The sequence below is a fragment of the Hordeum vulgare genome, chromosome 2H (genome assembly GCF_904849725.1).
Source record: "Hordeum vulgare subsp. vulgare chromosome 2H, MorexV3_pseudomolecules_assembly, whole genome shotgun sequence".
Lineage (NCBI taxonomy): Eukaryota > Viridiplantae > Streptophyta > Magnoliopsida > Poales > Poaceae > Hordeum > Hordeum vulgare.
Window position 1 is genome coordinate 656,599,694 of NC_058519.1, and position 23,091 is coordinate 656,622,784.

Sequence of the window (23,091 nt, forward strand, 5' to 3'; positions counted from 1 at the left end):
TAAATATAATATTATCTTTCATGTTAATTATTTCTAAAATTATATTTATATCCTTAATTAATACCTTTCTTTATATGGGGCGTTTAAAAAATATCTATTCGTTATGCATGTACTTTCGGATTGGTTGTTTTCAATGGAGATTCTAATATATTTACAACCAAATTAAGTCTTGATTTGGGTTACAATTACAAACACATAGATCAACAAATCAGGAATGATGCTCTTATGCACATGTTATTATTGAGTATTAGAGTGTACTTTCCTATTTTTAATCTAATGCACTATTATTTGAGTATGATTGAGGAACGTCGTAAAAAGGTGAGTTGATACCGACAACTAGGTAGATATTTTTGTTGTCTAATAAATTGGACATAACTTTTATGTTTCTGCATAAAACCACTTATCATGTTGTTCTTCATATAGCACTGTGAAAGATTTCAAGTGATTTGTCGGTGTCGTCGAGCATGTGTATGAGAGATGATTTATTCGCAACGCGCGAGCATACTAGCTAGTTCTATTAAAAAAAGCAGAGCTTATGTTGGTTCCTTAAAAAAAGGTTGCAGAGTAAACCAGGTGTGAGCCGGAAAGAAGCGGGCCCAAGCAGCGACCGAGACGCCCACCCGACCCGACCCGACCGCACCCCCACCACCAGCCTCTCCTCCCCCGCCGCCGCCACCACCGGCGACCACCGGAGCCCGAGAAGAAGAAAAGCGCGAGCGCCCCGCGGACCGAAGCGGAGGAGATGGTGGGCGCCCCGACGTCGTCGGTGGTGAACGTGTACCCGCTCGCCAACTACACGTTCGGCACCAAGGAGCCCAAGATGGAGAAGGACACCTCCGTCGCCGACCGCCTCGCCCGCATGAAGGTCAAGTAAGTCCGCCTCCCCGCCTCCTAGCCTCCCGGATCCACTCCATATACTGCTCTCGCCGGAAGCCCTCAACGCTAGAGCTCAGATTATTCCCGGGCCGAAGATCCCCGTCGTTAATTTCGAGTTCATCAGCAGCGTTCCCTGTGCTGGAGATTTCCACGGGGGAATGTCTGGAGGTGGCCAAATCGTTGCAAAAATTTGAAATTTACTCCGCCTGTACGCTCTGTTTTGGCTGGGATCAGATTTAGGTGCTCCGGAAATTGATTCATGGAAACCTACTGTTATCTGGATCTGTGTGTTGATATAGGAATAAGGAATTTGTGATGGCTTTCTATTCAGGGTTGGAAGCTGCTCGTCGCTTTCTATCCGGCTATTAATATTGTGTAGTTCCCTGACTAGATGTGCTTGGCAGGGGAACTGCAATAGTTATGGGGCTTGGCAGATTTGTTGTGTAATGACTTAGTTGTAATCATGGAGCGTTATGTAATTAATGGTTCCTTATGACGGAGTATACCATGGGGCATTATTGGAAGAAGACCAAATTTCCATGTTTTTAGTCAAATTTCGAACATCTTGTTGCTAATGCTGATTTTATTTAGCTTGGGTTTAGGTACTGTGGAAATTACTTGATGAAAACTGAGTGTTATGTGAATATGTCTGTATGTTAAAATAGGTGTTTTTGCTAGTTCGATGGCTTTCTGTTGCGGATTGTAAGCTGGTGCTGGCTTGAAATAACAGCAGAAATGCCGAGCAATCTAGTTCCTGAGGTTGACTACTCCCTATTGTTTCAGGATTGTATTACTGTTTAATAGATGTGTGTAGTAAGGGAACTACAATGGTTATGTTGCCTAGTAGATCCTTTTTCTTTTTTTTTGCCAAGTATGTAACTTATAATTATGGTGCACTATGTAACAAAATGGTTATACATGATAATTTGTTGGTAGACTGGCCTGGAATGTCAAGTCAATATGTATCATAAAGAAAATCCGTATAGAAGCTTCGGTGGTTCTTCAATTGGTTGCAGGTTTATGTACCCTGCGAACAGTTTGGCTTCTTTGCTAAATATGTTTCTTAAACTTGTCCTGCCAAGTGGATCAACCTACTAATTACTTTGACAAATGGCAGCTACATGAAAGAAGGAATGCGGACAAGTGTTGAAGCTATCCTACTGGTATGTTTCTATTCTTCCATCTCATCATTATGTTCATATACATTTTTGTGATTGAAAACATCCAATTGTTGGCAAACTTCCTGCAGTAACAATTGGTCAGTGGACGTATTAATTTGGCAAATAAACTGAAATATTCACTTGCATTATCCTATTCAGGTGCAAGAGCACAATCACCCCCACATACTGTTATTGCAAATTGGAAACACATTTTGCAAACTTCCTGGTGGACGTTTGAAGCCTGGAGAAAATGGTGAGTTCTATGTTGCTTCACTCTTTTATTTTGTTCCTCTTCGTTGGCTGTTTGCTTATGTGACTTGAATTCTACAGAAATTGAGGGCCTGAAAAGAAAGCTGTGCAGCAAACTTGCAGTGAACTCACCTTCCTTTCCACCTAACTGGCAGGTATTTTGAGCCCGAGAGAAGTTCAGTTCCTTTTTTGTTACTGGTGAATGGCCATATCATGTCGCAAAATTATGTCGGAACTGGTCACTTTGTACCTTACTGAATCATAGTTAATCCAACAACACTGGCGATTATGTGCAAACAAACAACAACAAAGCCTTTAGTCCCAAACAAGTTGGTGTAGGCTAGAGGTGAAACCCATAAGATCTCGCGACCAACTCATGGTTCTGGCACATGGATAGCAAGCTTCCACGCACCCCTGTCCATGGCTAGTTCTTTGGTGATGCTCCAATCCTTTAAATCTCTCTTTACGGACTCTTCCCATGTCAAGTTCGGTCTACACCGACCTCTCTTGACATTATCAGCATGCTTTAGCCGTCCGCTATGCACTGGGGCTTCTGAAGGCCTACGCTGAATATGCCCAAACCATCTCAGACGATGTTGGACAAGCTTCTCTTCAATTGGCACTACCCCAACTCTATCTCGTATATCATCATTCCGGATTTGATCCTTCCTTGTGTGGCCAGACATCCATCTCAACATGCGAATCTCCGCCACACCTAGCTGTTGCACATGTCGCCTTTTAGTCGGCCAACACTCGGCGCCATACAACATAGCGGGTCGAACTGCCGTCCTATAGAACTTGCCTTTTAGCTTTTGTGGCACCCTCTTGTCACAGAGAATGCCAGAAGCTTGGCGCCACTTCATCCATCCGACTTTAATTCGATGGTTAACTTCTTCATCGACATCCCCATCCTTCTGCAACATTGACCCCAAATAACGAAAGATATCCTTCTTGTTAGGAAATATGCAACTTGTATTCCCATGAGGCCATAGGCCGATATATATACATGTACAGGTGGTGGACTATATGCAGGAAACCCCTTATATATTGGGATAAATACAAAAGGGTACACGGCTATATTATATATACTCTAACACCCCCCTCAAACTCATGGTGGATGAACAACACTGAGTTTGGAGAGATAGAAGCCATGCCGCGCTCTAGTTTGGGCCTTCGTCAGAAAACCGCCAACTGTAACTTGGAAGGCACATACTGAAGAGCAATAACTTGATCCTGCACACCAGCACGCACATAGAAAGCATCAACACCAATATGCTTGGTGAGCTCATGCTTAACAGGATCGCGCGCAATGCTAATAGCACCTGTACTGCCAGAGAAGAGCAGAGTCGGTGTAGTGACAGAAACACCAAAATCCTAAAGTAACCACCGTAACCAAGTCACCTCTGCCGTCAAAAGAGTCATCGCTCGCAACTCAGCCTTTGCACTTGAACGCGAAACTTCAATCTGTTTCTTCGTCTTCCAGGCAATGAGACAACCACCAAGAAAAACACAGTAAGCAGAAAGTGAACGGCGATCTGAAGGATCACTAGCCCATGTAGCATCCGAGTAGGCCTGAAGCTGTAAAGAACTGGAGCGAGGAAAGAATAGATGGTGAGAGATCGTGCCTTGAAGATATCGGAGAACACGAAGGAGATGACTATAGTGAACCGATGTGGGAGCGGAGACGAACTGACCCAGAATATGAACCGGATAAGAAATATCCGGACGAGTGACAGCTAGATAGACAAGACTGCCAATAAGATGACGGTAACGCGTCGGGTTAGGCAGGGGATCACCATCAGTATCACGGAGGTGAACATTGAGCTCCATGGGAGTCTCAACAATGCGCTCGTTAGTAAGAGCAGCACGAGCAAAAGATCCTGGATATACTTTTCCTGGGATATAAAAAAGCCATCAGAGGTAGAAGAGACTTCAATCCCAAGAAAGTAGCGAAGAGGTCCAAGATCAGACATAAGAAACTGCTCACTCAGACGGGCCTTTACAAAGGCAATATGTTCGGGGTCATCCCCAGTGATGATCATGTCATCAACATAGAGAAGAAGAAGAGTCCGACCACGAGGAGAAAGGTGAATAAACAATGCTGGATCATGAGCACTTGCTGAAAAACCAGCGGCAGTCACCATAGAGGCAAAACGCTCAAACCAGGCGCGGGGGGCTTGCTTAAGGCCATAGAGAGAGCGACGAAGACGACATACCATGCCATCAGGAACAGAATACCCAGGTGGTGGTTGCATGTACACCTCCTCACGCAGCTCACCATTAAGAAAGGCATTCTTAACATCAAGCTGAGATATAGACCAGTGGCGTGCAGAGGCCACGACAAGAAGTGTACGAACAGTGGTCATATGGGCCACATGAGCAAAAGTCTCGTCGTAATCACGTCCATGCTCCTGCTGAAAACCACGAGCCACCAGACGAGCTTTGTAACGCTCAAGAGAACCATCAGAGCGAGTCTTAACCTTGTAGACCCACTTACAAGTGATGGGACGGACTCCGGGAGGAAGGGAAACAAGATCCCATGTACCAGTGCGTTCAAGAGCAACAATCTCCTATGCCATCGCAAATTGCCATTCAGGATGAACAACAGCCTGACGATAAGAAGTCAGCTCAAGAACAGCAGCACCAGCGGTGGGAAATCCAAAGCGATCAACAGGCGGACGAGGACGAGAACGCAAGCCATAGGTAAGCGAAGACGAGGATGACGACACATCCGCAGAGGCATCCATAGGACGTGAACGACGAGTGTAACACTGAGGAAAAGATGGAACAATGCAAGGAGTAATCGCCAAGGTAGAATCGGGGGGTGGCGACGAAGAAGTCACCGGAGATGAAGGTGCAGAATCTGGTGACATGCTAGGGGAGGAGACCGTGGAAGATGGTGGCGGCAAATCGACAAGAGGTGGAGAAGCAGAGGGAGCGGAACGAATAGGGAAAGGCTCGATGGGGGTGATAGGTGTGTCAGGAAAAGTGAGGAAAGAGATTTCCTCCACTGAAAAGGTCGAGGAAGATGGGCGTGGGTAGAAAGGACGAGACTCATCAAAAGTCACATCCCGAGAGATACACATCCGACGACCGATAGGATCCCAACAACGATAGCCCTTATACTCATCACTATAGCCTAAGAAGACACACTCAACAAACTGAGCGGTCAGTTTGGTGCGTTCGCGAGGGGCAAGAAGAACATAGGAAACACAACCAAACAAGCGAAGCATCGAATAATCGAGGGAACGATCAAAAAGACGCTCGAAAGGAACACCACACTGTAGAGCAGCGGAAGGCTGTAGATTGATGAGATAGGTGGAGGTGGAGACGGCCTCAACCCAAAAATGAGGCGGGAGAGAGGCAACAATCATCAGTGCACGAGCCGTCTCAAGAAGATGACGATGCTTTAGCTCAGCCACGCCATTCTGAGCGTGAGCACCAAGACAAGAGAATTGAGAGAGAGTCCCTTACTCAGCAAGAACACCACGCAACATCTTAGAGATATAGTTGCCAGCGGAGTCAGCACGGAACACACGAATGGGCGAAGAGAACTGAGTGTGAACCATGGCAGCAAAACGCTTATAAATAGACAACACCTCACTACGAGAAGTCATGAAATAAAGCCATGTGTAACGAGAGAAATCATCTATGAAAATAATATAGTATTTATGACCCCCTTTCGAAGCGAAGGGAGCCGGACCCCATACATTAGGATGGACTAAATCAAAAGGACGCTTAGACACCACTCACTATGTGAATATGGCAACTGAATCTGCTTGCCAAGACGACAACTCTGACACTCTAAAGAGACATCTCCTGAGACAGACCCCAGAAGACCTCGACGAACTAAAGACGACAAACGAGAACCACACAGATGACCAAGTCGATGATGCCACTGCTGGAAGGAACCAGTAGCGGAGGCGACCGAAGCGGAGGAATTGGCGATAGTGGTGGCAGCAAAAGGAATATGAGGCCAATCTAACTCCCAAAGACCCTGAGAATCACAGCGGCGAGGGTCAGCCCCAACCAGAGTGTGCGTGCGACGGTCCTGGACAGAACAAGAGTCAACGTCAAGGATGACGCGACAACCAGAATCAGTAAGTTGACCAGCAGAAAACAGATTCATGGTAAGTCGAGGAACATGAACAACATCAGGAATAGAATAAGGAGTGGTAAGATTGCCTCTACTAACGACACAAAGAGGAGTACCATCAGCAGTGAGGACATGAACAGGAGAATCAAGCGATCGAAGAGAGAACAGAGTGGAAGAATGAGAAGACATGTGAAAAGAAGCTCCAGAGTCCAGAACCCATGGGGATGTACCTGACTGTGTAGAAGGTGGTTGCTTAGTGCGGGAAGCATCAGTCACAGAACCAGCAGTACCCATCGAGGAAGAACCTGAAGCAGCGAGCAGACACTTAAGTCTCAGAATATCCTGCTCAGTCAAAGCGATGGCTGGAGCTGTCGAGGTAGATGGCGAAGTCCCTGAAGATGATGATCGTGCCTTACGCAGGTGTTTCCTCTTCTGGAAGCACTGGGACTCAATATGACCATCATTGTTGCAGTAGCCGCAATGTGAACGGGGGCGACCAGAGCCTCCAGAAGGAGTGGGCAAGAGCGGCGGAGCACTCGAGCGAGAAGGGGTCGGTGCAGCAGGTGGCGTAGAGGGAGCCCGAGCAGCGAGCACAGAGGGAACCTCTAGTAAACCAGCACCACGTAAGCGAGTCTCCTCAGCACGAATCTCAGAAAGCGCCTCCATGAGAGAAATACAACCACGAGCAAACAACTGAACACGTCGGGGCTCAAACTCCTTACAGAGCCGAGACAGGAACTCGTAGACGCGATGAAACTCCAAATTGGCCTGGACAGCCTGGCAACAGGGGCAAGTACGACAACCAGCACTGCGGAGAGAATCAAGCTGGCGCCAGATAGCAGAACTCTGTGCATAGAAGTCATCAACAGCAGAATCACCCTGCTGAAGAGCATGCTCCTGACGGACCACAGAGAGGTATAAGGCATCACCAGAGGGCTCATAGTGCTGACGAAGACGGGTCAACATCTCAAATACAGTAGGAAGGCCCAGAAACTCAGAAGCTAACTAAGGTAGAACACTAGCAGTGAGAACAGCTGCAACACGAGCATCATCATCAAGCCACTGGGTGTAAACAGACAGAGCACTATGATACGTCTGAAGAGCCTCCTCATAAGCACGATCAACAGCCTCATCAGCAAGCTTAGCTGCATCCTTTGCGGCTTGATTAGCATCCGCAGGAAGAACCGGTGGAGTCGGCGGAGTAGGGGCTACTGGAGGAACCGGACGTGGCGGACAACAGACCTCGCCAGAAAGAACACCCCATAGGCGGATGCCACGCATATGAATGCGCATGAAGCCAACGAACTCGGTGTAGTTAGAGCCATCAAAAATCACCGGGCAACGAGGAACAACAACATAGCCCGATGCATAAGACATTTTTTTTACTCAGCAGAGATCACGACGAGATTGGAGGCAGCGCGACCTGGTCCGATGGTGTGACCTGGTCCGGCGGCGGGAGACGGCGAGGCGGCGCGACCTGCGCGACCTGGAGAGCTTCGATCCGATCCAATCAATAGAGACAGACGGCGGCGCGACCTGGGATGGTAGCGATCCGATCCAATCGGTAGATGCAGCAGACGGTGACGCAACCTGGGAAAGCCCGATCCGATCCAATCCAATCGGGACAAGGAGCCAGCGGCGCGACCTGGCAACACGACCGGGTGAAGGGCGAGGGAGTCGTCGCGGCCTGGGAAGAGCTGACGCGGCCGGGGAAGAGCTGAGCACGACGGGAGGAGCTGACACAGTGCTGAAGTCGTGGTGGGAGACGAGGAGAAAAGCCACGGCGACGAGAAGATCAATAGTACGAGTTGCAGCATGCAAAAAAAATTGACCTGCAACTTGTATTCCCATAAGGCCATAGGCCGATATATATAATGTACAGGTGGTGGACTATATGCAGGAAACCCCTTATATATTGGGATAAATACAAAAGGGTACACAACTATATTATATATACTCTAACACTTCTTAGGTACCACCTGCCCATCAAGGCTAACATCCCCCTCCTCCTCGTGCTTAGTAGTGCTGAAAGCGCACCTCATGTACTCAGTCTTAGTCCTACTAAGTCTAAAACCTTTCGATTCCAATATTTGCCTCCATAACTCCAACTTCTGATGACCCCGTCCAACTATCATCGACTAGAACCACATCGGCCGCAAAGAGCATACACCATGGGATATCTCCTTGCAGGGGCGGAGCCAGAACTTTTGTGAAGCCTGGGCGAGTTTGAGCCTAAGTCTCTAATCTAGAAATAAGTTGAGTATTCAGATATACAATACTTAATATCACCATACTTTCGAACTACAAATCCACATTAATAATGTAGTAAAATTTAATGATTTAAATTTTTAAATTAATATTCAATTGTTTTTTTTTACCAATAATATCACTGAGGGGTGCGATTATAATGGTCTACATAGGGCCTCAGCATAACTAGAATGGGTACAACCAACACAAACCCACACACAGAGAATCATGTCAGCAAGAGCTAAGTCATAACAGATGGAACTGAGGTCACCGGTTGATGCCATTGATGCCACCAAATAAGAGGGGCCACTGCGTCAAGTCACCGGCCAAAGAAAGCCTCATGCCGTTCAAATGGAATCAGGAACGTAGCCCCACCGTCGCCGCCGGCTACATGGAGGAAGTCGACGGAGCTAGCCACCGGAAACAATGACGAAAGGGTGCATAGATGAGGCGCGAGAAAAAAAAAAGATGGGCTCGTCCCATGTTGCCCACACGGACAACGCGTGGGCAGTTTAGTTTATATCGAACCAACGAAACGGTAATATTTAAGTAAAAAAATTGTACATGCTCATTCCTAATTGGTGCATAGAGGTCGGAAGAAGATAAATTCACTCTCAAATTTCAATATATAACTATCTAAACCCAAAAACTAGAGTCGTAAATTTGGAATCATCTGCAGTTGCGGATCATTCTCCGTGCCCTAACCTAAAAATTTCTATCAATTCCAAAATCAGTTAGCAATATTACCTACTCCCCCATTTTTAAATATAAGTTTTTTTAAGATTTCACTACGAATTACATACGGAATAAAATAAATAAATTTATATTTGGAAATAAATTTATATACATACGTATGTAGTGTGTAGTGAAATCTTTAAAAAGACTTTCGTTCACAAACGGAGTGAGTAATAACGAAGGAGGAGACGAGCAGTCCAGCATGCAAAACGTTCCTGGAGATGGATCACCACTGGCTGCCACGGCCGCTCGCAGCCTGTCATCTGCACGATACGTGACATACCAGGAACGTAACAACTCGTCTTCCTTAGTGAGTAACTTTTTTGGGCCTTTCGATACCTAAATTAGCCCATTAAGCCGTTACTTAAGAAGCCCAGCACAGTCTGCCCGGGTAAACAATGATGTGCAGCAGGATTTGCCCAATCGCAACAAGCCTTCCTGCGGTGTTCAGCAGCCAGCGAGCCCGGGCAACTGCCCAGGGTCGCCGGGCGATGGCTCCGCCACTGTCTCCTTGTATATCCCTTCTGACCTCATCCATCACCAAGGCAAAAAGATAAGGGAAGTCATCAGTGTCGCCATCACTTGTTCGAACACTTGTCACAACATTATCGTACATGTCCTTGATGAGGGTAATGTACTTTGGTGGGACTTTGTGTTTCTCCAAGGTCCACCACATTAACATTCCGCGGTATCTTATCATAGGCCTTCTTCAAGTCAATGAACACATATGCAAGTCCTTTTGCTCCCTATATCTCTCACTGACGATTATCTGCATCTGGAAGAAATAAAAGACCGAACTGCTATTTCAGTTTCTTCGACAGATCTATAACGGTCATATTTATGGCATGTCATGTGTCCGAGAGAAAAAAATTATGGCTTGTCATTAACATTATATAGTTCCGTATGTACTATGTTGTGGCTGTTCCTAAATGGAACAGTGACATAGCTGCTAAGTGCTAACAGCAGAAATCGCTATCACAGTTTCCAATATTTAAAACATGAAGTACCTACCATGATACTAACACCCAAGTATAATTTCCTGTATCTATATTCAAAGTGAACATCTGTAGAAGACATGCCACTCTGCCATGTAGTATTTACTTACCAAAGTATGAAATACCTTAAATCAGCATGAACTCATGATACTAACACCCAAGTATAATTTCCTGTATCTATATTCAAAGTGAACATCTGTAGAAGACATGCCACTCTGCCATGTAGTATTTACTTACCAAAGTATGAAATACCTTAAATCAGCATGAACTTGCGTGTCTAGCTTCTTACAGTAATCTTGGGTTTCAGTCCTATTGACAGCATGCTCACTTTGTTGCCATGAGATGTTTTTGATCGTAGACCTTGTGTAATGTAAACTGTATCCATTCCTATAAAGCTGTAATGTGTTTCTTACTTACAGGTTGGTGAGTGTGTTGCTGTTTGGTGGAGGCCAAACTTTGAGACCGTGATGTATCCTTATTGCCCTCCACATATAACCAAGCCCAAGGTACATTCTTGCTTTAAGAGGTTTCTGTTACCATCTATTGTTGGGATTTGGGATTAGATAATGAAATTGACCAATGTGATGAACAGGAATGCAAGAAGCTTTTCATTGTTCATCTAACTGAAAGAGAGTATTTCGCTGTTCCAAGGAACTTGAAGCTACTTGCTGTTCCACTGTTTGAACTCTATGACAATGTTCAGGTAAGGGACAGTCCCCCATGCTGAAAGTTAGCTTTCCTTGATGTTTAAAAACATTGTACTCATCCCTCGAGTGTGTCCAGGTATATATGCCTTAATAAATTTCCAGTGACATGTTTTTTATTCCACCACAAGAATCTGACCCCATACAACTGTTTTTTTTGTCTTGTTTCACATAAATGAATGATGGTACTACTGAATTAATTTCTGCGAGAAAGAATCCATGCCATCAGTTTTTACCATTTTTATTTCTGTTTAACCAGGCGATGGGGATTGGATGGCTGTAACATGCATTTTTTTAAAAATGAAATTCAGACTCCACAAAAATTTGCTCAAACATGGCTATATTTTGCTGTTCGACTTATATTATTACATCGTGCCGTTATCAAGTGTCTTAAATGTGATGAAGGTCTGAAATCTGTTTTCTATTTGGATGCAGCGGTATGGACCTGTAATTTCCACCATCCCACAGCAGCTGTCTAGGTTCCAGTTCAACATGGTGAGCTCGTAAGGGTGATGAGATAGTGTCCCCAAGGTCTCTTTCGGCAACCCACTCCGAGCGTCTCTTCGACACCAAACTGGCTAATTAGTAGCATGACGTGTTTTCTCAGTAACCATGTTTCCATGAATTATGCAGCACTATTAGTCTATAAACTAGACATGTACCATTGTTGGTCGTTAATTTCGCGGTTCCGTTATTACATCTTAAATGTGTTGTATGTGTGGTGTATTTTGTGGTTGTTGTTCTTTGTTCTAATTTATTTGTGTATATGTACCAATGTATGTATTTATGATTTACATGATGATCTGCTGTAGTAACTCTTCAGACTTGATTTCTTTTGTCCGTCGATGAACTGGGAGTGTTTTGGAAGGACCCACCCCTTCAACTCGCAAGCTTAATTCTTATTGTCGGCAGCGTACCAGAATCTTTTAAGCTTTTTCTAAATATTTTTTGGCAGCATATTGCAATCATTTTTGGATGGCTACCCTTGGTCGTATAGGTTCAGGAATGTGAGGTGACCAAAATGCCAAAAACATCTGTAATTTGGTCTGAGACCTTAGCTAGCGTTGCTGCTGTCTGTTTCATGTATGCTCTCTTTGTCCGGAAATACTTGTCATTGAAATGCATGTATTTATGTATTTTAGTTCTAGATACATTTATTTTCATCCATTTGTGCGACAAGTAATTCTGAACAGATACATTTATTTTCATCCATTTGTGCGACAAGTAATTTTGAACGGATGGAGTATTCAAGTAATAATAACCATTTCAATTATGCAACTTCTCTCAGTCATACCCACTAGTTTGGAGAAAAACCATTTCATTATACAATTTCTCACTTACACATATCCACTAACCCTAGAAGAAGAATGAGATTAGATTTTGGTAAAAAAAAAGGACTGGGAGGCCACTCCATTCTATAGCATATTCAGGACACTCCATTGCATCCGATGTTTAGGTACCCATGATGAGCTTCTGAATCAATTATCTGTTGGGAACTCTGCTGTCAAGCATGGCGTGTATGGAAATGAACTTTCTATGAATTCATACCCTTCACGAAACCCATGGTAGCGTGTCGGGCGCGTGTTTCCTAGGTATTGGAACTTCGAGCTACTCAAATGATAGGCCATTCCTCTCTGCAACGAGTCGCTCAGAAAGATAACTTCTTTATGAGGGTGAAATCCAAGGATGTAAAACTCTTTGGTGCCAAGGACGTCCTTGTTTTCCTGATTTGCTTCTTCTTTGTACTCTGGAAATCTATCATGGTAGGAGTCGTCGTTGACATCTTCTATGATCCAGGACCCATGAGCATCCGGATTGTATCTCAGGTCTGCCGATATACGACCAAGGACAAGATTTGTCTGATACTTTAAGACCCACTCGATAGGAGCACGAGACTCGTCGAGGATCCAAACTTGAAGCCAACGATGGTAAGCAATTGATGCAAAATACACTCCCTTTTCCGATTTTCCTAGTCGTCGTTGTGGAACTTCTTGCGTCATGGTAATACCTTGGGGCGGTTTGATTACTTGGTACTTGCCACTTAACAAAGATATTCTGCAGATAGACAAATATAGTAGTTACAAAATTATCGCAAAGCCAAAAATATATATATTATAGGTCGAGTGATATTTTAGTCGTAAATTTTCCTAGTAGGAGGATAAATCCCTAGCCTCTGCACGAATCCATTACTAGTTGAAGCTCGAATTCGTCCTATTTAGGTCAAATTTCAACTTCAATGTTATCTGAGAGCTTCTGATTTTTAAGACCTCCCTACAAACTCACTTAGATCAGTTGGATCAAGATCAAACGGATGGACAATTCTGTGTATAACTTGCCATTCTTTTTGGTTGATGATGTTGTCACATTTCTCAAACCGGACCTTGGGAGCCTTAGAGCATGTGCTGCGCTGCTCACAGACTTTGGCATGGCTTTGGGACTTTGCACAAACATGGCCAAGTGTTCTGCGCACCCGATTCGCTGTTCGGTGGAGCAGGTGGAGTGGATAGCCGATGAGCTGGGATGCGAGGTGGCTGGATGGCCATGCCGCTACCTTGGGCTGCCTTTGGGCTTGTGGAAAATATCGGCAACGCAGCTGCAGTATTTGGTGGATAAATTGGTCGATCGACTTCCTGCGTGGCAGGCAAGACTGCTCTACCGGTCTGGGCGATTGGAGCTAATGAAGACCACGTTATCTTCTATGCTTGTTCATGCAATGGTGGCCCTCGATCTGCCAGTAAAAAGCATCGAAGCAGCAAATAAGATATGTCGTGGATTGCTGTGTGGAAAGAACGTCGAGATGTGCAGGGACGGATTCGGGGGGGGGGGGGGGGGGGGGGGGGGGGGGGGGGGCGAGACCCCCAACGATTGTGTCATCCCGTGTCGTGATGGGTTATACGCTAATCTTTTTTGCCACTTGTCCGTAGCTTGCTTTGCCCCCCTATCTCTCTTGGGCCTTTGTTACTAACGTGAAGAATCAGCCCATCTGCTCATGTATAGCCCATTGGCTACAGGCACAAAATCCACAAACTGCCCAGCTTAATCCACGAACAGGCCATATCCAGGAATACCTTAGTTAGTTGCAGAACAGAGCCACGATTATGCAGTACATACGCACGTATCGTCGCCTCGTTTCCAAACCGCCGCTGCCATCGAGACGGATGCCTATTGCGACCGGATCTCTCATCTCTCCATCGCGCAGCTATAGAGTAGCATAGAAGGGAAGCGGACGCCGCCACGCGGGACAGGCTGGTGTTGAACTGTTGATGCACGGAGACGATGCCGTTTGCCAGTAGACCGAGCAGCAAGCCAGCAACAACAGAAGGGGAGAAGGTAATTGATTTTCACATCAGATTAGTTTGTGCCTTTAGAGCATCTCCAACAGCGGCGCAAAAAGGGGCGCGCGCGCTAAACATGCATTTTACCGCGCGCAGGACAGATTGGCGTGCTCCAGCAGCGGCGGGAAAACCACGCGCGCGGGAACCGCTTGCGCGCGCGCGAAAAGGCGGCAGCTCGCGCGTCATTTTTGCGGCGCCCCGTCCTGCGCGCCTATAAAAGGCAGCGCGCTGCCGCTCCCTCGCGCCACCGCTCCGCACTCTCTCTCCCTCTGCCTCTCGCGACGCCGCCGCCGCCCGCCGCCCCAGAGCGCCGTCACCGCTCCAGCGCGCCGCCCCCGACGCGCCACCATGCCGCCGCGCCGCCGTTCTGCGTCGGGCTACCGCGGCGTCCGCCAGCGCCCCAACGGCGGGTTCTACGCCGAGATACGCTCCGGCGATCTCCGGCTTAGCCTCGGAACCTACGACACGGCGCACGAGGCCGCCCGGGCGTTCGACGCGGCGGCGTGACGCCTAGGCAGGCCGCGCCTCCAAATGAACTTTCCGGACATCCACACGCTCCAGCAGGCGTTAGACCTCGCCCCGCCGCCTCGTCTAAACTCCGCACAAGACCGTGCAGAGCACACTGCGCTGCAGCGCCGCCTCCTCGTCGCCCAGGAGGACGAGCGGGTCATGGCGGAGTGGTGCCGGCGCCACCCGGAGGACGTCGCCTACGAGCAGGAATATTGGGCAGGGCGCCGCGAGGAGGACACGCGCCGGCGCCGCGAGGAGCGGTTGGACAGGCGTCGTCGGAAGGTATTGGCGTGTGCGCAAGCCGACCTCGTCAATGCAGGCGGGAGGTCCTTCTTCACTGAAGAAGATGAGCGTTGGTTTGACATCTGGCTGTCAACCTCTGACGACACCAACGACGATGATGACGGTGCAGATGACTGGAGCGACTAGGATTAGTTTTTTTGTTTTCGAACTATCTAGCACCGAATTATCTATCTATGTTTTCGAACTACCTATCTAGTTGCAATCTATGTAAAATAACTTTGTATCCTTTTTATTTTTAATGCAATCTACTTTTAAAAAATGTTGTGTGCGCGCTGCATTTTTGGGCACTGCTGGAGCGGCGCGCGCGCGCTGCATTATAACGCGACTGTTGGAGCCAGCGCCTATCCCTGCGCTAAACCAGCCGGCGCGCGCGCTGTAAATACATTTTTTGGACGCGGCGCGAAGCGCGGCTGTTGGAGATGCTCTTAAAAAGTACTATAGAAGTATAATCATACATACTATAGTCATTAAGAACAACTAAGGTAGGTTCAAACAAGGGGATGAGGTAGTTGATTTTCACATTCCCATTTATTTACTTCTGCTTATGTAAACATCATGAAGAAGAACAAGAGCAGAATTAATTCATATTTTTTCAAACCAGTAGGTTCAAACTCTCAGCCATCAAAACCAGGGACGGATTCATGGGGTCAAAGGGGTGCCAGTCTCCCTGTAACACTCTTCTTTATTTACTTCCACATAATCGCATGCTTTCCCCGGTTATGGTTTTGGGACTGGGTTAAATCAGTGAGGTCCATCTCGCCGATTCCAAAAATAATAATGAGATAAGGTACTGTATTATATACCCATGTTGCATTACTACAAATTATTATTTCATGAAATCATTTTATGTTTCTAGCGTTGTGAGTTTATTTTGTCATTTATCAATTATATTTATGTTTTGATCATGTGATTGCAATGAATAAAGAAGAAAGGGCATGTTTGCACCATGACATCTCCATTAGACCAGACCCTAAGTTTTTTTTTACAACATAGCCGTTGCTCATGAGACTTAGTGTAAAACCTCGCCCCCCCTATGAATAGATCCTCGCTCCGTCCCTGGAGATGTGCATGGTGGTCACTGTTTAGTGGCTTGTGACCAAGTTTGCATGCCGAAGGAATACGGCGGCCTCGGCATTCCAAACTTGCATCTTCTTATCACGGCACTCAGAGCAAGATGACCTTGGCTGATGAGAACCGAGTGTAATCGGCCATGGAATGAGTTCATCTTGCAAGTTTCGCCGGGCTCCTTGAGCATCTACATGGCGGCGACCAGGTGTGTGCTAGGAAATGGAGAGGTGGCATTTTTATGGACAGATTGCTGGCTATGGGACGGAAGAATCCCCCCCCCCCCCCCTAAGCATTGACCGAGTTCCTACAGCTTGTAGACAGAACCCACCACATTCAGCTCATGGATGGGATTGAGGACATATGTGACAGCCCGAGACCGACGTTCCAGAAGATTCTCCTTCATTTTCGTTTCCGTCGTGTGGCTATTTTATTTTGTTGGTTGCATCATCATTTAGTTTGCATCGTCGCATCATGCATGGCATCATGTCAACTGTGTTTTGTCGCTGTTGCTTGTTGCTCCGTGTTGTTGCTTGTGAGTGCCTTGTGAGTGGCATGATAACCTTCAACCTGATCGACCTAGCAATCCACTGATTGGCTATGTTACTGCTTGCTTAACCCTGTGTTAGCGTTGCTAGTTGCAGGTGTAGTTGCTTCCAAGTGATAACATGGTTCCTTGTCATATCACCATATATTTAAATGTTATTTAATTTAATGCACCTATATACTTGGTAAAAGGTGGAAGGCTCGACCCTTTTCTAGCCTGGTGTTTTGTTCCACCTTTTCCCCCTTAGTTTTCGGCTATCGGTGTTATGTTCCATAAATGAGCGCTCCTAACACGATCGGGGTTGTTATGGGGACCCCCTTGATAATTCGTTTTAGATTGAAGCTGGTCTGGCAAGGCCCAACTTTAGTACTACATTTGACTAATAACTAATGAACTACATAGGGAGTAATTAACCCGAGGATATTTAATCAACCCCCGGGCCAGGGCTCCTCATGAGTGTTGGTCCACCCACCTAGCAGTCGGCGGTGCCACCACGGGGCAACTCGAGGTTTGGTTCCCGTCCACTTTGCATAGACGGTGTGTCCAGAGAACGAGATACACGGCTCCTATCGAGTTCGTCGACACACCGGGTGGCCTTGCTGGATTAGTTTTACCTTTGACGAGATATCTTGTGCATCGGGATCCCGGTGATGCTTTGGGTAAACTCAGATTTGAGGTTTTCCACTAGGGAATCCGACGAGATCGCGAGCTTCGTGATTGAGGATTTCTATGCGGCTTGTGGTAATTTGTGATGGACTAGTTGGAGCACCCCTGCAGGGTTAAATCTTTTCGGAAAGCCGTGCCCGCGGTTATGTGACAACGTGGAAGCTTTGTTCAACACTGGTTCTAGATAACTTGAAGTTAATTAATTAAAATATGCCAACTGTGTGCGTAACCGTGACTGTCTCTTTCGTGAGTTCCTTCTCCGATCGAGGACACGGTGGGGTTATGTCTGACGTAGGTAGGTGTTCGGGATCATTCATTTGATCATGAGTAGACACGTCCGTTATGCGTAGATCTTCCCCCTCTTATTTCTTGTACTCGTAAGTTAGCCACCCCAAATATATGCTTAGCCGCTGCTGCAACCTCACCACTTAACCATGCCTCACCCATTAAGCTTTGCTAGTCTTGATACCTTTGGAAATGAGATTGTTGAGTCCCCTGTGGCTCACAGATTACTACAACACCAGTTGCATGTACAGGTAAAGGTTACTCGACGCGAGCGCGTTGATTGTTCATTTGGAGTTGCTTCTTCTTCTTCTTCTTCATCGATCTAGGATGGGTTCCAGGCCGGCAGCCTGGGATAGCAAGGATGGACGTCGTTCTTCTTTTCTCGTTTGTTTTCGTCCGTAGTCGGACCCTGCTCTTACTCTTAATGATTATGAAATGTACTGATGTGTCTCTGATGTAGCTTGTGGCGAGTGTAAGCCAATTCTATATATATATCTCTTCTTTTCAGTACATGTACTTGTAACGATATCAATTCTTGCGACACGACGAGATGCGCTTCTATCCCTGACGAGGCCTTCATGCCAAATTGAGGATAGGATCGCATCTTGGGCGTGACAACAGACTGGTTTGGGCTTGGGATACAAACAGATGCTACTCAGCAAGATCGGCCTACCGGGTGTTCTTCGCTGGGAGAGTGGAGGCCAATGGAGCTGCGCAAATCTGGTGGTCGACAACGCAGGTGACTTGAAAGTTTTTCGTCTGGCTGGCGGCTAGGGAGAGGTGCTGGACGGCAGACATGATAGCATGTCGACACCTACCACACCCTCTGTCTTGCCCTTTTTGTGATCAAGCGTCGGAGACAATCAATCACATACTCCTCGAATGCGTCTTTGCTAGACAAGTGTGGCTCTCCATCCTAAACCACTAGGGCAAGCTAACTTGGCTGCCAAGTGCTGAAGCCAGTCTAGTTGAATGATGGACTACAATTAATCCATGGCCTAAGCTTAGGAAGGAGACATGAACCGTAATTGTGCTGGTTGCTTGGATGTTGTGGAAGCACATGAACGATGTGGTGTTCAATGGAGCGATTCCTTCCACAAGTGAGCTTCTCTCAATAAGATTGATTTAGAAGGACAAGACTGGATGCTGGCAGTGAGTAATCAGCACGTTGAACAATGGCTATGATAGCCGTGGCTAAGTTGTAAACTGTCTCACCTTTGTAGGCACTTTCTATCTATGATCTCGATACTTCAATCTTTGACGTATCCTTGAAAAAAAATCCTTGGAAATTTTTTGTGCAAGATAGCTGATAGTATCAATGGCCATTTTTTGTTCAATCTTCGACACGATAGTTTTCGCCTTTGATCATGGCCATTTTTTTGTGCAAGATGACAGTATCAATGGGAATTAGTTGAAAACGCATGGCAAGTTTGCACGTTTGCTGGGAAAATTCTCCCGTGGAACGTTCGTCAGGTAACGCGACCTAGTTTCCAACAAAATTGGAATTGAGAGAGAGGGAGCGAGAGGGAGAGAGAGAGGGAGGGAGGGAGGGAGAGAGACAGATGGGAAGTACCTCATGACAAAATGGTGGTGCACGTAGAGGTGTCCATGCCAGTAGACGGCGCATCTTTGGTCGCGGGACCAAGGCACGTGGGCGACGGTTCCGAACGCCGCCCCCTGCCGTGCAAAGGACCTCTCCTCCCACCGGTTAGCCCTGGAGGAGTAAACCTGCAGCAGCATGGCCGACGGCGGCCACTGGCACCCCGCCGCCCATGTTCCCCGATCACTCCAAGGAACCTCCGGGACGACCAACACCTCGTAGTGCGGCGACACGGCCGGATCGAACACGATGTAGTCGTAGTGGCGGAAGAGGAGCTCCTTGGCGTTGCGGCGCGGCGGCCGTGGCGGCAGCACGGCCCACTGCCGCGTGGCGGGGCTCACCACATAGCCGCCCAGCAGGAGGAGGAGGCCGTTGCAGTGGTCCTTGACGGGCACGTCGCAGCCTTCGTTGGGCAGGCAGCGGTGGAAGTTGGCGGTGACCGCGGTCGAGGTCGGCGAGGGGGGCATGCGAAGAGCTCCGTGAACTCGCGATCTTGGAATTTGATGAGGACTCCGGCCAGGGAAGGCGTGGAGGGTCCATCAGGCGGCGGGCGTCTATGGCGGCGCGCGAGGAGCTCTGCACGCACTGCGCTGCGGCGAGGACGTGTGGAGGAAGGCAGCGGAGGACGTCGGCGAGCAGGTCCTTGGGCAGCTGGTCCATGGCCATGATCGATCTGTGTGCCGGCCCGTCCTGTGCTGTCTGTCTCTCTGCGCTTTTGTGGACGCTGTTAGAATACGCATTGTATAAGTGGTTTAACTTGTTTCTATCTCTCCTCCCCCCCCCTTATCTCCTGTAACCTCCTGAGAGGATCTCGATTTATACTTCAAGGCATTGGCCATATAAATATATTGCGGTCCGAGACAAAGGGTTCTACGCTTTCTTATATGGTCATCAGAGCCCTTCCTCGAGTAGAGAGGTAACCATGTCAGGCACCACGCCATCCACCGCTGCATCCACCCCGCCCGCATCCACCACGCCCGCATCTACCTCGAGCAGCTCGACCTCTCTCGGTCCACCTCCATCAGAGAAGCTCACGAGGACAAACTTCCTCCTCTGGAAGGCTGTCGTGCTACCCCAGATCAAGGGAGCATAAATGGAACACTTCCTCGACGCCGCAAGTCCGGCGCCCCCTGCCACCATCACCATCACCAACAATGGGAAGGAAGAGCAGGTCTTCAACTACGCCAGATCGATCTGGTATGCGCAGCAGCAACATGTACAAGGATACCTCATGGGGTCCCTGTCTCGAGAGGTCCTCGCTCAAGTTGCAATGCTCCAGACGCCGGCCGAGGTTTGGACCTCCATCCATGCCATGTTCGCTGCGCAAACACAAGCCCAGAAGATTGGTGCTCACCAATCTGCAGAAAGGTAATCTAACCATGGCAGAATATCTAGGGAAAATTAAAACCCTTACATATGAAGTTGCCTGCGCCAGTGCACCGCTCGGAGACGCCGAGATCATCTCCCACGTCATAGCCGGCCTCGACAACGACTACAATCCCTTGATCTTGGCTCTGGCTGCGCGGGTTGAACCTGTTACGGTTCAGGAGCTGTATAGTCAGCTCCTGAGCTTCGACGCCCGTCTCAGCATGCTACAAGGAGCAAATCTGCGCCAGTCTTCTGTCAACGCCGCTTCCCGCGGACGTGGCCATGGGCGTGGACAGCAGGGACGCGGACGCGGGAACAACAACGGCGGCGGGCGCAGTGGCAACCAGGGCCAGGCTCGTCCTGGTGGTGGTGACCGTGGCAGCGGTGATCGCGGCGGTGGCTACAACAACGGCTACAACGGCGGCTACAACAACAATCGTCGACCTAGATGTGAGCTATGCAAGAAACTGGGCCATGAAGTTATTGACTGGTGGCTCCGATATGATGAGGACTTCGTGCCCGATACATGGCATGCTGCTGCAGCCACACGGGAGCACGGTGGAGCTGAAGGTGACACGATCTGGTACGCTGATTCTGGTGCTACGGATCATGTCACAAACGAGCTAGAGAAGCTTGCCCTCCGAGAGAGGTACCACGGCAATGATCAGATTCACACCGCAAGCGGTGGTGGTATGGACATTCTTCACATTGGTCAATCTGCTATTCATTCCCCTAGTCTTAAACGTGATCTTGTCCTTAAAGATGTTCTTCATGTTCTACAAGCCGATAAAAATCTAGCTTCCATGTCTCGTTTGACCTCACACAATAATATTTTTTTTGAAACTTATCCTACCTATTTTTCAATAAAGGATCGGGCAACGAGGGAGCTCATCCATCACGGTAGATGCATTGGAGGATTATAACCCATCACCTCAAGAGTCTTTGATCGAAAGCGTCATCGTCAAGTTCATTCTGCCATTAAGCCCTCATTAGCCAAATGGCACCAAAGGTTAGGGCATCCTTCTTCAAATATAGTCAAACAAGTAGTCAATAAAGGCAATCTCGCATTGTCACGTAGTTCCGAAAGTGAGTCAGTTTGTGAAGCTTGTCCATGTGCAAAGAGTCACCAACTTCCTTATCCTTTGTCAAATAGTGTGTCTCATGCTCCTTTAGAGCTTATTTTCAGTGATGTATGGGGTCATGCAAGAGATTATTTTGGTAGAAAGAAATACTATGTCAGTTTTATCGATGATTATAGCAAATTCACATGGATATATTTGCTTAAATTCAAATCTAAAGTCTTTTTTGTTTTTTAAGAGTTGCTATTTCCAAAGGTTGGAGCCTACGACAGCTAGACGTCCAGAACGCGTTTCTTCATGGTGTTCTTGAGGAAGAAGTGTTCATGTGGCAGCCACCAGGATATGAAAACAAAAACACACCACATTATGTTTGTAAGTTGGACAAAGCTTTGTATGGGTCAAAACAGGCCCCAAGAGCCTGGTACTCAAGGCTAAGTACATAATTACAAAAACTTGGGTTTACACCATCAATGGCAGATACCTCATTATTCTTTTACAATAAGAACAATGTTACTATATTTGTTCTTGTTTATGTTGATGATATAATTGTTGCCAGTTCAAGCTCAGATGCTACAACTTGTTTGCTTAAGGATTTAAAGCTGGAGTTTGCTCTTAAAGATCTAGGAGATCTACATTACTTTCTTGGAATTGAGGTCAATAAGGTAAAGGATGGCATACTTCTTACACAAGAAAGATATACCACTGATATTCTCAGACGGGTAGGTATGGAAAAGTGTAAGCCAGTCAGTACACCTATCTCTACTTGAGAAAAACTTACTGTTGAAAGTGGAGAAGCACTTGGGTCAGATGATGCAACAAATTATAGAAGCATTGTAGGTGCATTGCAGTACTTGACTCTTACACGTCCTGATATTTCATATTCTGTTAACAAAGTGTGTCAATACTTGCATGCTCCTACTACTTCTCATTGGACAGCAGTAAAAGGGATTTTGAGGTATCTCAAGTTTACAGAGGGACTTGGTCTTCAAATTGTCAAGTTTTCATCTATGCTTGTGTTAGGTTACTCTGATGCAGATTGGGCAGGGTGTGCTGATGATAGAAGGTCAACGGGTGGTTTTGCTGTATTTTTGGGAACAAACCTTGTGTCATGGAGTGCAAGAAAACATGCAACAGTCTCAAGGTCAAGCATTGAGGCTGAGTATAAAGCTTTGGCTAATGCAACAGCTGAAGTAATGTGGATCCAGACATTGTACATGAACTTGGAGTCAAAGTTCCACAAGCTGCAAGATTATGGTGTGATAACCTTGGTG

General features: G+C 47.1%; 1 protein-coding gene and 1 non-coding gene across 2 annotated transcripts; both read left to right on the forward strand.

Annotated features, from left to right (window-relative positions):
* Positions 1 to 581: 581 nt before the first annotated feature.
* On the forward strand, positions 582 to 11,891 carry LOC123428491 (pre-mRNA cleavage factor Im 25 kDa subunit 2). The gene is made up of 7 exons (XM_045112703.1): positions 582 to 870; positions 1,994 to 2,039; positions 2,196 to 2,289; positions 2,367 to 2,440; positions 10,778 to 10,864; positions 10,951 to 11,061; positions 11,498 to 11,891. Exons 1-7 carry the CDS (start codon positions 743 to 745, stop codon positions 11,567 to 11,569), a joined length of 612 nt encoding a protein of 203 aa, XP_044968638.1. The 5' UTR covers positions 582 to 742; the 3' UTR covers positions 11,570 to 11,891.
* Positions 11,892 to 20,812: 8,921 nt separating this feature from the next.
* On the forward strand, positions 20,813 to 20,951 carry LOC123433776. Its single transcript, XR_006625090.1, has one exon. It is a non-coding gene; the product is annotated as a small nucleolar RNA Z247 (small nucleolar RNA).
* The last annotated feature ends 2,140 nt before the right edge of the window (positions 20,952 to 23,091 follow it).

What these genes read in the sequence shown, in the direction of transcription:
- LOC123428491 (XM_045112703.1), top strand. Translation starts at nt 743, where the DNA reads ATGGTGGGCGCCCCGACGTCGTCGGTGGTGAACGTGTACCCGCTCGCC. An exon ending in CACATATAACCAAGCCCAAG is followed by an intron (nt 10,865 to 10,950) that starts GTACATTCTTGC and finishes TGTGATGAACAG; the next exon opens with GAATGCAAGAAGCTTTTCAT. An exon ending in AACTCTATGACAATGTTCAG is followed by an intron (nt 11,062 to 11,497) that starts GTAAGGGACAGT and finishes ATTTGGATGCAG; the next exon opens with CGGTATGGACCTGTAATTTC.